Source organism: Drosophila ananassae, chromosome 3L (assembly GCF_017639315.1).
Source record: "Drosophila ananassae strain 14024-0371.13 chromosome 3L, ASM1763931v2, whole genome shotgun sequence".
Taxonomy (NCBI): Eukaryota; Metazoa; Arthropoda; class Insecta; order Diptera; family Drosophilidae; genus Drosophila; species Drosophila ananassae.
Window position 1 is genome coordinate 3,146,800 of NC_057929.1, and position 13,696 is coordinate 3,160,495.

Genomic DNA, 13,696 nt, shown 5'->3' on the forward strand with positions numbered 1-13,696 from the left:
TATATCGAATATTAAAATTAAATTCTTTGAACTTAATAAATTAAGAGAGGTTATAACTTAAAAAGCTCAAAAAAACGATGAGATGAATATTATAAATTTAGACTTTAAAGCTTTATTAATTTTAAGCGCATTCTATTAGAATTCAGTTTTGGTGGTTCCATTTTTCTGCGCAGATGACGCTGCAAAGCTATCCAGCTGACAACTCCCATCACTAACCACTTTTATTTCAACCGGAAAGCGAGAAATTAATAAAAAATAGTTTAAAATACTATTAGAGCATCAAATAAACTCGGTAAAATGCAGCGTGATGAGAAACTCTTCGAATTGACACTGGATGCAGTGCTCCAGCGTCTGAATGACCTCAAACTGGCCGTTCTCTCGATGATCCAGAAACTGGAGATGGAGTACGAAACCATTAACTGGCCGACATTCCTGGACAACTTTGCCATTATTTCGAGCCATCTCACCGGCCTGACGAAGATCCTGGCCAAGGAGCAGTGCCCCCCTTTAAGAAATCGAACCGTGTTGCCGCTTATGGTGTCCATGGACCGGGACGACACGCTCATCAATATAACCGAGGGCCGGGTGCCGGTCTTCTCGCACGACATTGTTCCTGATTATCTGAGAACTCGTCCGGATCCGATTACCGAGCAGAAGATGCAGCAGAACGAGCAAAAGGCTGCCAACCTCACCAACGACGCCGCCATGAAGCAGGTCACCCAATACAACAAGGTGGTCTCCCACGTCCTGGACATGGTCAGCAAGGCGCGCGAGGAGTGGGAGATAGAGAGCTCCTCGCGCACGGGCATCCAGCAGACAAGCAGCATGGCGGACACCCAACTCCTCGTCGCCGCCGTGGGCATGGGCAAGGGCCTGAAGCTGACCAACTACGGGCCCGGCATGATGGTCCCGCCCTCGATCCGTGCCCCGTCGCCAATGGGCGGCCCAGGAATGAGTCCCGGCAACGTGCAACAGCAGCAACTGGGAAAGGCTCCGTCGGCGGTGAAGACCAACATCAAGTCGGCCAATCAAGTGCACCCGTTCTCTCGATAGCACAGTCCATAATTTATTGTTTATTGTTGCGCTTTGCAGTGCAGGGTAATCGTTCCATCTAGCGGAATGTATCGTCATAATAATTTATATGTACTTAGGACTAAGGCTTAAAGTAGGCAAACATAAACATGAACAAAATGAACTCGTTTCTCGTCTTTGAATTCCAATTCAGACTTCCTTCGTTTCTGGCTGGGCGTGCTTCTCGTTTATGAGAATCTCGTGCAGCTTAATATCCTGCGGTGTGGAGGTGTCGACCAGTTCCAGCGAAAGGGAACGTGACCCGTCCTTCTGCTTTTGCGAGCCTCGCACAATTCCAATAAATTTTTGACCAAGAGTCAGCTTCCGGAAGCGGACACAGTTATCCTGGGTCCACACAACATCTTCCAGTTTGATGCCTGAATAAAGGATCATTAGAACAGGATCATCTTTTAAGAAAAGCGAAGTCTTTTTTTTTTTTACCATAAAGTTGAGCCGGCAGCCCCATCTTGGGCAGTTTGGTTAGCTCCGGCGGCAGTGTCTTTAGTTGCTCACAGGCCACAACACCATCATCACCGACATCCACGAACCGAACGTGTATGATCTCATCATAAATCTTCCGAATATTTACTCTAAAGGATACAAGTATATTGTTATGAGAGGAAACTAAAGAGTTTTTCCAATTCCCTACCGATGGTAGACGCCTCCGGTGTCCGGGGCAGCATAGGCCTCGCCAATGGCCAACTGAGAGGGCTCCACCCCCTTGGCCATTGATCCTTTGCAGTGTACTTGCAGATCCTTCATTAAACACTGCAGCTGATTGTAGCATTTGTAAGGTTGAACCTATGGGGTAATGGGGATAGAAGTAGATTATTTATTTAAATGTAAAATTATTCAAGACTCACCGCAAAGTGGCCTGGATTAATGGAGAGCGCAACGCGCACTTCAAAAAATGCCCCAATTGCAGGGATCGCTTCGTAGTCTTTGAGCAAACCAGTCGAGAAGGTGGTGGCAGCTCCACGGGTTGAGGCTCTTTGTGGAGTCACCGGCGGAGTAATGGCAACCAGGTCACTGCCGCTACTCTGACTAGACACCACGGAGCTTAGGCTGTTGCGTCTCGGCAGAAGGTAGTTCGCACTCATGTGCAGATCGTCGGAGATATCTGGTCGCGTGGAGCTGGGGATTGAGGGATTAGGGCATGGAGGGGTGGAGGAGAGGTCGGATTTTGGGCGGCAGGATTCAAAAGGCATCAAAAACTCGCATTCTTTTGGACTTATCGGGTAGTGGTATGAAAACTCATGAGTATATTTTTAGTAATATATACAAAGATGTGGATGACTTAACGATTAGCTTACAGTAGGATACTTTTCATATTTTGTTGAGTATTTTGTTAGCGTCGATTGGTAATAGAGTATAGCGATAGACTAGCAAGTCAGTTCCAGTTATTCGAAAGCACTAGCAAAGACTTAGCATAAACCAAAGGGATCGTATCAGATGGCGGTAGGTTAGGATCTTGATTTGTATGCGTGTAAGTGACATAGACCATAATGACATTTATGTATAATGAGTCGATGAAGCCCGAGAGCCCAGCCAAGCACACTTACCTCTGCATCTCGAACTCCAGGCGCAGCCCGATGTTCACGCACATGTACATCGATTCTGGATCGTTTCCGCGGATGAACAAATTGACCAGCGGTTTGGCACCATCCTTGACCACAACTTTCAGCTAAAAGTGGCAGAATATAAATGAAACTGTCTGGAAGAGAGAGTTCTGGACACCTACCAGTGCTTCGCAGCGAGGCGGCAATAGTCCACGGAGACGCAGAAGCATCTGACCCGCAATATCGGGAACGTCGTGAAGTCCCACCAGCAGCGCTTGTGGCGGGTAGGTGGCTAGGGCACGGTTGTTGGCTTCCAAGCGGTAGATGTTGGAGATGTGCGTCTTACGCTGCCGGCCGTCGTCCACGTAGAACACGTCGAAGGTCTCCTCCTCCGGATTTGTGGGCTTGGACACCAGTCGGCCACGGTACCACTGCTTGGTTCCATCCCCGGACTCATCGCACACAAAGACGTGGCGGTCGTGCAGCAGATCCGAGTAGCGCACCCTGTCCTTTTCGCCTAGATCGGCCACTGTGGTGGCAATGCTGCGCTCCACGAACTTAAGGTCATCGTTGCGGAGCAAGACCATCAAGTCCCCGTCATCGGTAATGTGCGACACCAGGACCGGGGAGGTCTTAACGACCATCTTTTCGTCGTTCAGAGAGGGTGCCGGCGTGCTCTTCGTTATCCTGGCAGCCACCAGGTCGTTCAGATGAATATCTTCGGCTGTGGAGGTGTCGTACAGCGTGGCCACCAGGCATGCCCTGCGCTTGTTCTTCTGGACTATCCCCTGGGCAGCGCCACCCAGTTCCTTGAACTGCTTCGGAGAGGTCAGGACACGAGCCACCACCGTCTGACCATCCAGTTCGGCCATTAGCACCGCAAGGGCGTGGGGATGGTCCTCGAACTTGTCCAGGGCATACATGCTCAGACAGATGGCTTGGGCAGGCAGCACCAAGAACTGAGGTGGGCACTTGTAGAGCTCGTTGAACTGGAACTGGGACATGTCCCCAAAGTCCACAAAGTGGCAACGGCAGGAACGCTGCTCCTTATCCACGGAAACGACTCGGACGCGATTCCATCCTTCGCGGATCTCCACCAAGTAGAGTTCCTCTTCCTCGGGGGTCTCCACTTGCTGTCTGAAAAGCGGGACTGCCATGTGCCGGCCCATGTGAGTGGTTAGCTCGTCGAAACTGGCGATATCATCGATGAGACGCGCCCACACCTGCTTGGTGGAATCGCAATGGCTTATGTACATGTTCCAGTCATTGGATCCACTGTCGTTCGGCTGCCAGGGCAACTGCAGCTCCGGCATTACGGTTGGCGGTGCAATGCGGATCGGCTCCGGGGAGCCGGGTTCGTTGGCAAAAATTATAGTCCGGGGATTGATGCCGTGCTCCACACGGATCTTCTTCGACTCGACGATCAGGTCGTACCAGTGGCTGGGCAGGTGGCGGCGGAAGGTCTCGCTGTACCAAATCTCCATCTTGTGGCCCAAGATACCGTGGGGGAACTTCTGCAGCTCCTGGTACAAGCTGTCGATGAAGTCTTCGTCGGTGAGGTTGCAGGTGGCCAGCTTTTTGCGTGCCTCGGCGTGCTTGATGCGCTCGATGGCGATGTGGGCGGTGCGCTGATGGGCCTGTTTCGCAGTGGGGAACTCCTCCGGATAGCTGCTGTACACCTGGCCCTCGATCCGCACCGAGCAGTGTAGCTTGGGCGGCGTGTTAAAGACGTTGTATATGGGCTCATCGAAGTGATTGGCCACGCAATACTGTTTCAGCAACACCACAGGATCGAATTCAGCCTCCGACAGGAAGGCGTTTATCGATATTTGCTTATCCGCACCATCGTCCTTGGCCGACTGAGATCCCTGCACCCGTAGCACGTCCACTTTGGGCGTCGTATTGGGAGTTAGCTTGGAGGACTCCGGTGAAGTGGGTGGAGTCATCGGCAAGGACTTGGAACTGTTAATGGGCTCTTCAGATGGAGGCTTCTGCTTCAGTCGGTGATTCACTGAGATGCCGGGCGAACGCACCTGGGAAGGGAATTGAATCCGGGGATGCATCGGCCGCTTGTAGGAAGTAGACATCACCGTAGTGGGATTGTTGTTACGCGGAGCACTGTTACCCAGAATCGGACGCAGCGGCGGCTTGCTCTGACCATTGCCCGGACCATTCTTGCCATTGGGAATGGTTATCAGGATCTTCTCCTGGTCTATCTTGGCCGAACGCATGGTTTCCGGCTTTCTATTTTGTTGATACTGACGAACGTCTAGCTCTCGTTGCAAGTCCTTCCAGTCCGTGTCCTTCCTTTCCCGTTCTTTGCGCTCCTTTTCCCTTTCTTCCTGTTCTAGGCGCTCCTTTTCCCGTTTCTCCTGTTCGAGGCGTTCCTTATCCCTCCTTTCCTGTTGGCGCTCCTTTTCCCTTTTTTCTAGTTCCAGGCGCTCTCTTTCCCTTCTTTCTCTTTCCTTTCTTTCCAGCTCTCGGAGTTCCCTATCCCTCCTTTCCTTTTCCTTCAGCTGCTTTTCCCGTTCCAGCAGCTCCTTTTCCCGCTTTTCTGTCTCGCGGCGCTCCTGTTCCTGGCGGTCTCTCCGCAGTTTCTCCAAAGCCAACGCTTGCTCCCTGACACAGCGCTCCTGCTGCTCTCTAAACGCCTGCAACTTCTTGTCCAAGTGCGCCTGCAGCTCCTTCTCGATCCTTGCCTGCAGATCTTTTTCCAGCTTCTGGTGCAGCTCCTGGTCGAAGCGTTGCAACACGTTGGCTTGCTGTTGCAACAGATTGTCGTGCAGCTGCTGAAGATTGCGCTCCTGGCGCAGACCCTTCTCCTCGAAGCGCAGTTGAGCCCGCTGTTGCTCCTCCTGTTGCTTTCGCACGCGGCACAACTCCTGCTGCACTCGTTGCACCTCAGCGTCTAGCGGTGGAGCCTGGGTCGGGGTTGCAAGTAGGGGTCGCCGATCCTGTTGAAGCTGAGCCTGTACGGATGCCGGTCGATTCAGAAGCGGAGGCGGCGGTGGTGGTGAGGACTCACTCACAATCGGATGCTGTACAGGCGGAGGGCGATTCACAATTGGATGCTGTACGGGTGGCGGGCGATGCAAGAGCGGATGCTGCACGGGAGAGGGACGATTCACCAGCGATGCCAGGGAGGGTTGTGAACGAGACACATACGAGTGCTGGTTACTGTGACCGTAACTTGAAGACGAGCCCCTGTTGTTGAAGCAGTGCTTGGGCCTCGCGATTTGGTTAGGTGGCTTGGATATCACCCTGGACTTGCCCTTTTTTTGCCCTCTGACCAATGATGCAATGTGTGCCGTTTTCGCGCTATACTTGGCGCTGATGATTATCTGGATGGAAACAGAACGAGAAATTAGTTCAAAAGGTCCAATGCGAGTGGATCAGAGTATGCCCAAGTTGTGTTAGTTTCTCGGAAGCGAAAGCCGATGCGCTTGGTCAGTTCCCCTCTTCGGGTAACCCAATCTTTCCCTCACAGAACTGCTGAGACAGCAATTCTACACCCGAACCTCATAAAACTACTCAAGCCCGCTATAATTGTTTAGAAATCGGAGTGACTTTCGGTGAAATTTTAATTCTAAATGTTTATGCTCCCGGTTAAGTGATTCACCGAATGCGGGCTCGGTTGTTTAGAGGGTCAGAGCTCCAATTGAGAAACCAGGCCTGGATATGGGCATGGCATTCAAACCCCAAGACGTGATAGTAGTACAGATAGAGAGTTGCATATATTTTATTGCAATTGCCAGACGGGCGATTATAATATCAGCCAGGCATTCATTCATTCGCGTCGTGTTCCCATTTCTGCTCAGCTGCATCTCTTGGCTACTTTACTTGATTATTGATCCGCCGTCGCCTCCTCCGAGTGCATATTGGCAAGAGCTCAACCCGAGGACCGGAAGAGCCCGCCCACAGGCCCCACAACTTTCGCCCACAGGTGAGCCACCGAGCCAGGTGCGGAAAACCGAAATGGAAACAAGAATAATTCAAAAAAGTTCAAGAGTAATGCAAACGGAGGAGGATAGACAATCGGACGAGGGCCAACGTTCGTTCACTTTCACCATGCAATCGCACACAGGCGAGCAGCACACACCGAAGCTCCGCGAAATAAAAGTTTAAATTGCTGGCACTGGCATTTTCGTGTTCGATTTTCGTGTTACACACATTTGTTTATGGCTGCATTTATAAAAGCGCTACATCTGCAGGAAAGCAAAGCTCAGGGAAAGCCACACATCCCCGCATCACGCAGCGAATGACTCGGCGCGATTAAATAAACTAAACTAGACTAAGTAGATGGCCATTGTTTACACTTGTGACGGCAAAGACGAAGAAGCGTTGACACGTTGCCCCTTGGATAATAACCTTTGGCGAGGTGGTGGGGGCGCGAAGAGAAGAGACGGGAAGCAGGAGCAGCGGCAGCGGCTTACCGCATGCGTTCAGCCAGCGAATCGAACTAAAAGCAGTCGTCGTATCACCCGCCACTCACAAAAAGCTCGCTTGTGTACGTCGGCGGTGGCAGATTGGCCGGAATGCAGCCAAATCGGGTTTGGAATACAACCTAATATTGAATTATAAAATGAATAAGCTTAATTAAAACTTAATTCAATAGATTTTACAAATTGAAGATAGTCTGAAGCCAGTATAGAATAAATATAAAAAGAGGGAAGAGACTTTAAGGAATCCCCCTGGCTGCTTTTAAGATTATTGTTCAGCACTGATACGAGAACGCCACGATAACGTTGTATTCAAGAGCGCAAGCTTGGTTGTGGGAGCTGCCCTAGTGGGTGGGAAGAGCGTTGAAAGTGGGTGGAGAGGCGGGCTAAACTTGCAGTAATTCGTAAAGAATTTTTTGCTACAATTAAAAGCGACCATGTATTAGATATGGGAGACTCCCCTTTGACATAAACTTGATGGATGTATTGCAATACTTACGTCGTTTCCGGATTTCGCAAAGTTGAACTCATCGGTGTCCTTGAGCATGTCCACCACGGACATGTAGCCCAGCCGGCGAAATGGCATCGGCTCCCCCTCAATGCCCGCGTAGTCCCTGACAACGGAATGCAAGCCAACCGGCGGCTTGGCGGAAGTGATAAGGGCCCGAACCACTCGGGCCACATTGGCTAGGATCTCCTCCTTTTCGCTCGAGGCCATTTCGAAAGGTTATAATAGATCTACAAAAGAGAAAACGAAAAGAGAGAGGGATCGTCATTAGGCATGATTAGGCAAGTGGTGAGGAATTTCGTGTGCCCGCCGTCAGCGCAACAAGCGATTTTTTGGCAAGCGATTGGCGGGCGTGCAGAAACTGAAATTGGCAACAAAAGCGATCCAGATAACGGAACTATCAAGGCGGCAACAAACGCGTGCGCGTAAGGGCCAGATCCAAGCGGCGACAGCAGTGGCGCAGTAGCAGGATCACTTTAAATTTAACAAAAAATATTAATTATTGTATTATTTTCCTTTTCAGGTGTTGTTATTTCATAATTTTTTTATGGAATTAAACGACAGATCCGAAAGCTCAAGTCCCGTTATTTTCCAGAAGACGCATAAAAGCACCACGCTGCTTTAATAAAAGCATGGTTACAGTTACTTACCAACCCAAAATAAAAGTAAAATATAAATTCTATGGAAGATACATATGCACTAAATTCTGCATAAATAGATTTTTTTCGTTAGAGCTTCGCTGACAACGAAGCCACGCGTGCGCGCTTTCCTTTAATGCCAATAGTTCCCTCTGTTTATATTTAAAAAGACTTTGTACTTAGTAAACGAAAACGCGAAAATCTAATAAACATTTGGGAATACTTTACGAGAATTAAGAAAATGCGCATTAAATGCGGCGAATATCAGAAAATTGAAAGCAATTTGACAGCTTCAAAGTAATGGCGCCCTAGAGTTGTCGAAATACACATAGATATACCAGGTGGCAATACCGAAAAACCAAAACGGCCAGATAAATATTTTTAAACTTTGATGATTATGATAGTTATCCTTGCTTACAGTTCGAAAATTCCTGTATTTGGTTAACACTTTATGGCATTTAAAACATCTAATAAGCTTTAGTGCAACCGTGTGGCTATTTTTTTATTTCTGTATAAATTATTTCTGTTTTTTCTCTCTGTAAATTTATTTCTGTATAAACAAAGCTTTGTTTCTAAACCTAAAAATAATTTCAAAAACCGTTAGCTTTAAACTTTCAAAAAGGCTAAAAACGGGAAATCGACAGTACTGTCAAATTTATCGACAAAAATATCGAAAATACCAAATATCGTATAATTCTAAATATGGAAAGAACGTTCCTTTGGTATTTTCAATAAGCCGCCAAAATTTGAATTCGTTTTATGAAAAATATAATTTTATTTAAACCAAAAGCGCTAAGGCTAATACAAAAATCCAGAGAGTGGTTCTTCATAATTTCCGAGGTTCTGTTTCTCATATAGTCATATATGTTTTTTCTTCTTTCTTCTTCGTTTCTTTTTTCTATGTTTTCTTGGTTCCCACTCGTTTCGCAAAGGACTCTGCACTTCCACTTGGGGCGCAGCCGGCGAGCCCCAAGGATCAGAGGGCGCAGCAGGTGAGCCCCAAGGATCAGAGGCTGGCGGGAAAGATTCTTCACTGGGTTGTGCGGTTGCCACTGGTTTTACAATCACACTCAGGGTCTGCACATTGATTTTTGCACGACCGTTGCCGTGTGGGTCCTGGGGTAGCTGACTCCTATCTGGTACCTCCGCTGCCATTGGCATCATTGGTATAACTCTTAAAGCCACTGGATTTGATTTTTCTTCTGGCTCTTCAAGGTCGAACTCGTCCGGGAGCGCCTGTTGATTGGGCAAGGGCTCCAGATGAACGGCTTGGGGCGGTGCAGCCTCTACCCTGTCCCTCTTGGGCTTCCACGGACGCCTTGCCCGCATCAGACTCAGGTGCTCATTCCACACCCGCTCCTCCAATTTAAGCTCCTCCTCTCTGGCTAGGGCCAAGTTTGTGGGACTTTCTGCTGCGCTTATGGGTCGTATTCCAAAGGAGAAACCTGGGAATTCTCTACTTGCGCCAGATTGGCTGAAGGTCGCTGGGGGCTTTTTAAGAGCTTCCATTTTCTGGCCATATTTAGTGGACATGACCCTTCCTCTCTGCCTGCTGTCGCACTTGGGCTTGGGCTTTGTGCAACTTTCGGGTGACTGGCTGAGAATCTCCATCTCCATGTAGTTGAGATTCTTCAGAACCGCGAGTGCGTGCTGTTTCGTTTCCAGTATAGTTTCCAACATCATCTTGGCCGTGGATGCATTAAGTTTTCCGAGCTTATTGCGACTGTTTCCACATTTGGCCTTGGGAGCGGGCTTTGGCGATGGCGGCGGAGGAGGCGGAGGAGGCGGCGGAGGAGGCGGCGCAGGTGGTCTACTGGTCGTAGATGGCGTTGGGTCGGGCACGCAGAAGGTAGTGAAAGGTGTCCGAGTTGTTTTTGTGGTGGTCGTTGGGCGGGTAGTTGGCTTTTTGGTAGTCGTAGGCCGTGTTGGGATGGTGGTCTTCTGGTTGCAAAGGAAATTAATAGTTGGCTGCCGCTTGATGGGCTGGTCACCCTTGCTGCTGACCACCTTGGCCAGGAGACTGGCCTTGGCCATCGAGGGCTTGGTCTCCACATTGACGTCTCTGCTGTACTGAAGGATTCTCTGAACTTCCTGGTCGGTGGAATCAAACGCCTTCAGCGCATCGCCGGGTCGGGAATTGAAACTGTTGTGGGATATGCTGGCAAAGGTATCATCCAGCTCCATCTCACCGTGGTCACTGTCGCTCCCATAGTGCGAGAAGTTCTCCCTGTACAACTGGGCGGGTGAGAGTTTGGGTGCCACCTGAAAACCACTCATCTGGCAGTTGCTCTTTTCAAAATCGAGATTCATGATCTTATCCGTCATCCGATCCTTGTCGCTCTTTCGTTCCATGTCGTCCAGCTTACTGAAGAGAGCCTCAGGATCCTCATTATTTCCCAACACCATTGACCTGGCCTTTATCTGCTCCTGTTGGTGCTGGGCCTTCTCTATTTCTTGTTTGTGGTATTGATTCCATTTCCAGGGATAGCTGTAATTCGGATATCCTGTCGCTTGCTCAGGGCTCGCCAGGATCATCACTACCATTAGGGAAAGTGCAATTGTGAAGATGCTCCGAATCCAAATCCGCACTGACATTGTTCTCATCAGCACAACATCTTGCTGAATTTGTCGCAAAGTTCATTTTTCTGGAGTTCTTTATATTTTCTGTCATCAGAATAATTACTTAAATCGACATTTCTATCTAAGGATATTTCCACATTCTACAATACAATAACAATAAAGTTTTTGGGACAAGGATCTATCGTCCTGCGACCCATCCACCATGAAAATAACTCAACTAGACACTTATTGTCTAAGCGGAGAAAAAGGACATAAACAAGGAAATTAAATGACAAACTTCTAAGGACATTGCAACTGCCACGTTGCCACTGTCACAAGGATTGCAGCTGTGTGAGTGGAAAGCGATTGGAATTGGGATTGGAAGTCATGGGAATGTCGAACGCTGCTGACTCAGTTCTTGCGCCACAGTCGAGTTTTCCACGTTCAACTGTGCACAACATCCTCGCGAAATAACGGCAAAGGACTAAGAGACATTTTGAACAAAGAATTCCTCATATAATCCTCTAAAAACTAAGAGTTCTCCCAACTCGTACATCGAGTGAACCGTAGCCCCTAACCTTAAATGCCAGTCAAACGCAAAAGGCATAAAGACTAATAGTTTTTGGTGTTCCGAATACTGAGTTCGACCCCAGTCCCTTCGATATTGCGGTTTAGTGAACGAAAGTGCGATGACTGTCCCCAATATGCACACTAAAATGATTATATTGATTTTATTTTTCTACAACGGATCCTACAATTGGAGTAAAAAGCTGTAAGGACCCTGCAGCTATAGTCTATCTTTCTCACTCCCTCCGGCAGGCGGCGTTTCATTTTTCGTGTCTGTGTGTGAGTGTGTGTGTGCGTTTCGAGCCATCCCCACGCCTGTCTCGGCGAGTGCGAGTGAGCCAGTTAATAATAGAGGTAAGCCTATCCCTTGGGGACTATCCTTATTGTTGGCCAAGTAGTTTCTTCCCAACTCCCCCTAGTATCGATTTTGTCCACGACTGCAGTTTGGGCTAAAAAATAGAATAACAAGCCTGCGGTCACTAGGCAGCAATAAAAATAGCAGCAACATCGAGGGGGCCAAGCTGGGGAGGTGGACACCGAAGAAATGGTCAATAAAAGTGCGCAAGAGCGAGGCATCTCCACCAACAGTGGAGGTTCGGATGAGTGTATACACTGTTTCAAGTGGAAGAGTTCAAGACAGATAAGTTGGGCAGATATACCTATACTAAGTTTTATATTTAATAAAATGGTTAATACTAAAGTTTAGAATTTAAAATAATTATAGAATAGTCTTTTAATAAACAGATTTAAAAATTCCAATCAACTTTGAAGGTCCTTGACTGTTGTTGCATTTCCTTTGTGTTGTTTTGGGGGCCTTCCAGGCTGCTCTCTTTGGAGAGCAATTTCCGCCATTTTCCAGGGCCTGCGTCCTGACTTCCTGTTGTTTTGATAGTAATCGGGACAAAGGCACGCTCTCACCCACACAACCGCAGGGCGCCTCCAGTTGTTTACAAATACGCACGCCAGACAAGCGACACGTGGCGCATCGCAGTTCCTGGAAGTGCCCCGGGTCATGGGCACTCTGGGTCTCCCCTCCAAGGGGCCTCCAAGCGGGGTGTGAGTGAGTGAGGTGGAATGTCCCGAGGAACGAAACTGGCAGGAAAAATAACCGGCCGGCATGGCCAACCTGGCGGATGAGCAATATTTTCAAAGACCTGTGACGTCAGTAAGGAACAGAAGCGACATTGAACTAGTTTTCTCAGAGTTTCCATCGCATTTCTCTCGTGACGTCAATGGAGAAAGCGTGACATTAACAATAAGCCAATAAAGCCGCCCTCCAACTTTGACCTACCAACTTTGGCTTCCGCTCCGCTGAAATTCCATTACCAATTCCACCACCACCGCCGCCAATTATATCAACCTGTCTCGTAAATCGTCTGTCCCATAGCCGTAGCCCTGAACTTTTTCTGCGCATCGAATTCATTAGTTAATTAATAAAAAATATATTCACTTGATAGTTTATGAGAAGCATGCCCTCCAAACTGAGGGTTTCACTTTGCCATATTGCAGTCTGAAGCTGTAGAGTTAATATTTTAATAATACTTGTTTCCTACTTGTCCTAAATGATGAGATAATATTAAGAAATATCAAATATTATTAGTGCAATATACTTCTTATCTAAATGTTCTTCAAACTTCAGAACTGTCAAAGCAATCTTTATAAGCTGTATGCCCCTAATGGCCCATAATCCGAATATCTGGGAATAAGTTCTCATAAAATTGTTTTATATTCTTGTTGTTGGGAAAATACAGTTTCTAATTTCGCCGACTGAGCGACCTTGACTAGTGCAAAATACTTAATTCAAATTGCACCATCAAGAAGTGCTTGTCAACGGCATTACATCCCGGCAAACACACTAAGAATTTCATTACGGCGCAAAAATCTCAACTCGTACAAAGATATCAACTATATGGCGGCTATATAAAATGGCCCATGTTTTCTGGTTTGGGGCATGGGGTGCATGTTGCAAGGGGGGGCTGGTTGGGAACTGGCCTGGTTGGCACACTCTCGGTAAACAGAAACAGAGCTGAGAGGGTTTGGCATTGTTCTGTATGTGTTCTGGGGGGCCTCGAATAAAAATGGGATCATGTGGGGCTAGTGCCAATGGCGCCCTAGGCCTAGTAGAAGAATGGGTACAGTGGAGACTCTAGACTAGTAACTAGACTAGTAACTAGTTTAGAAGCCAAGTAGCTAATTAAATCTGGGAATATAATACATCTCACTATTTAAATAATTTTTAGAAGACCCTTTCTAGTCCCTTTTTTAAGACTAGACTGTTGTTTACCCTTTTTGATGATAATCCTGAACAGTTGGCGTCTTGTGGACATTGAATGCCAATTATATAGTGACACTTAT

The 13,696-nt window shown here is 47.9% G+C and overlaps 3 protein-coding genes across 7 annotated transcripts; 1 reads left to right on the plus strand and 2 right to left on the minus strand.

Moving 5' to 3' along the window:
* The first annotated feature begins 159 nt into the window (after window positions 1-159).
* On the plus strand, window positions 160-1,195 carry LOC6495518 (mediator of RNA polymerase II transcription subunit 8). The gene has a single exon (XM_001958987.4). The coding sequence runs from the start codon at window positions 298-300 to the stop codon at window positions 1,051-1,053; it is 756 nt and encodes a 251-aa protein (XP_001959023.1). The 5' UTR covers window positions 160-297; the 3' UTR covers window positions 1,054-1,195.
* Window positions 1,045-8,546, minus strand: LOC6495113 (tudor domain-containing protein 7B). Of its 5 annotated transcripts, XM_032451242.2 has the most exons (8): window positions 8,228-8,545; window positions 7,569-7,807; window positions 2,813-5,971; window positions 2,634-2,755; window positions 1,935-2,205; window positions 1,721-1,872; window positions 1,513-1,661; window positions 1,045-1,448 (listed from the first exon to the last, which is right to left on the minus strand). In XM_032451242.2, the coding sequence occupies exons 2-8, from the start codon at window positions 7,785-7,787 to the stop codon at window positions 1,222-1,224; spliced, it is 4,299 nt and encodes a 1,432-aa protein (XP_032307133.1). In that variant the 5' UTR covers window positions 7,788-7,807; window positions 8,228-8,545; the 3' UTR covers window positions 1,045-1,221. The 5 variants fall into 5 exon arrangements, with proteins under 5 accessions (XP_032307133.1, XP_032307135.1, XP_032307136.1 ...); XM_032451244.2 differs by lacking the exons at window positions 7,569-7,807; window positions 8,228-8,545 and adding an exon at window positions 6,999-7,108; XM_032451245.2 differs by lacking the exons at window positions 7,569-7,807; window positions 8,228-8,545 and adding an exon at window positions 6,945-7,108.
* A 422-nt stretch (window positions 8,547-8,968) lies between these two features.
* LOC6495112 (ras-associated and pleckstrin homology domains-containing protein 1) lies at window positions 8,969-11,051 on the minus strand. Its single transcript, XM_001958989.4, has one exon. It carries the CDS (start codon window positions 10,817-10,819, stop codon window positions 9,074-9,076), a length of 1,746 nt encoding a protein of 581 aa, XP_001959025.2. The 5' UTR covers window positions 10,820-11,051; the 3' UTR covers window positions 8,969-9,073.
* Between the last annotated feature and the right edge of the window lie 2,645 nt (window positions 11,052-13,696).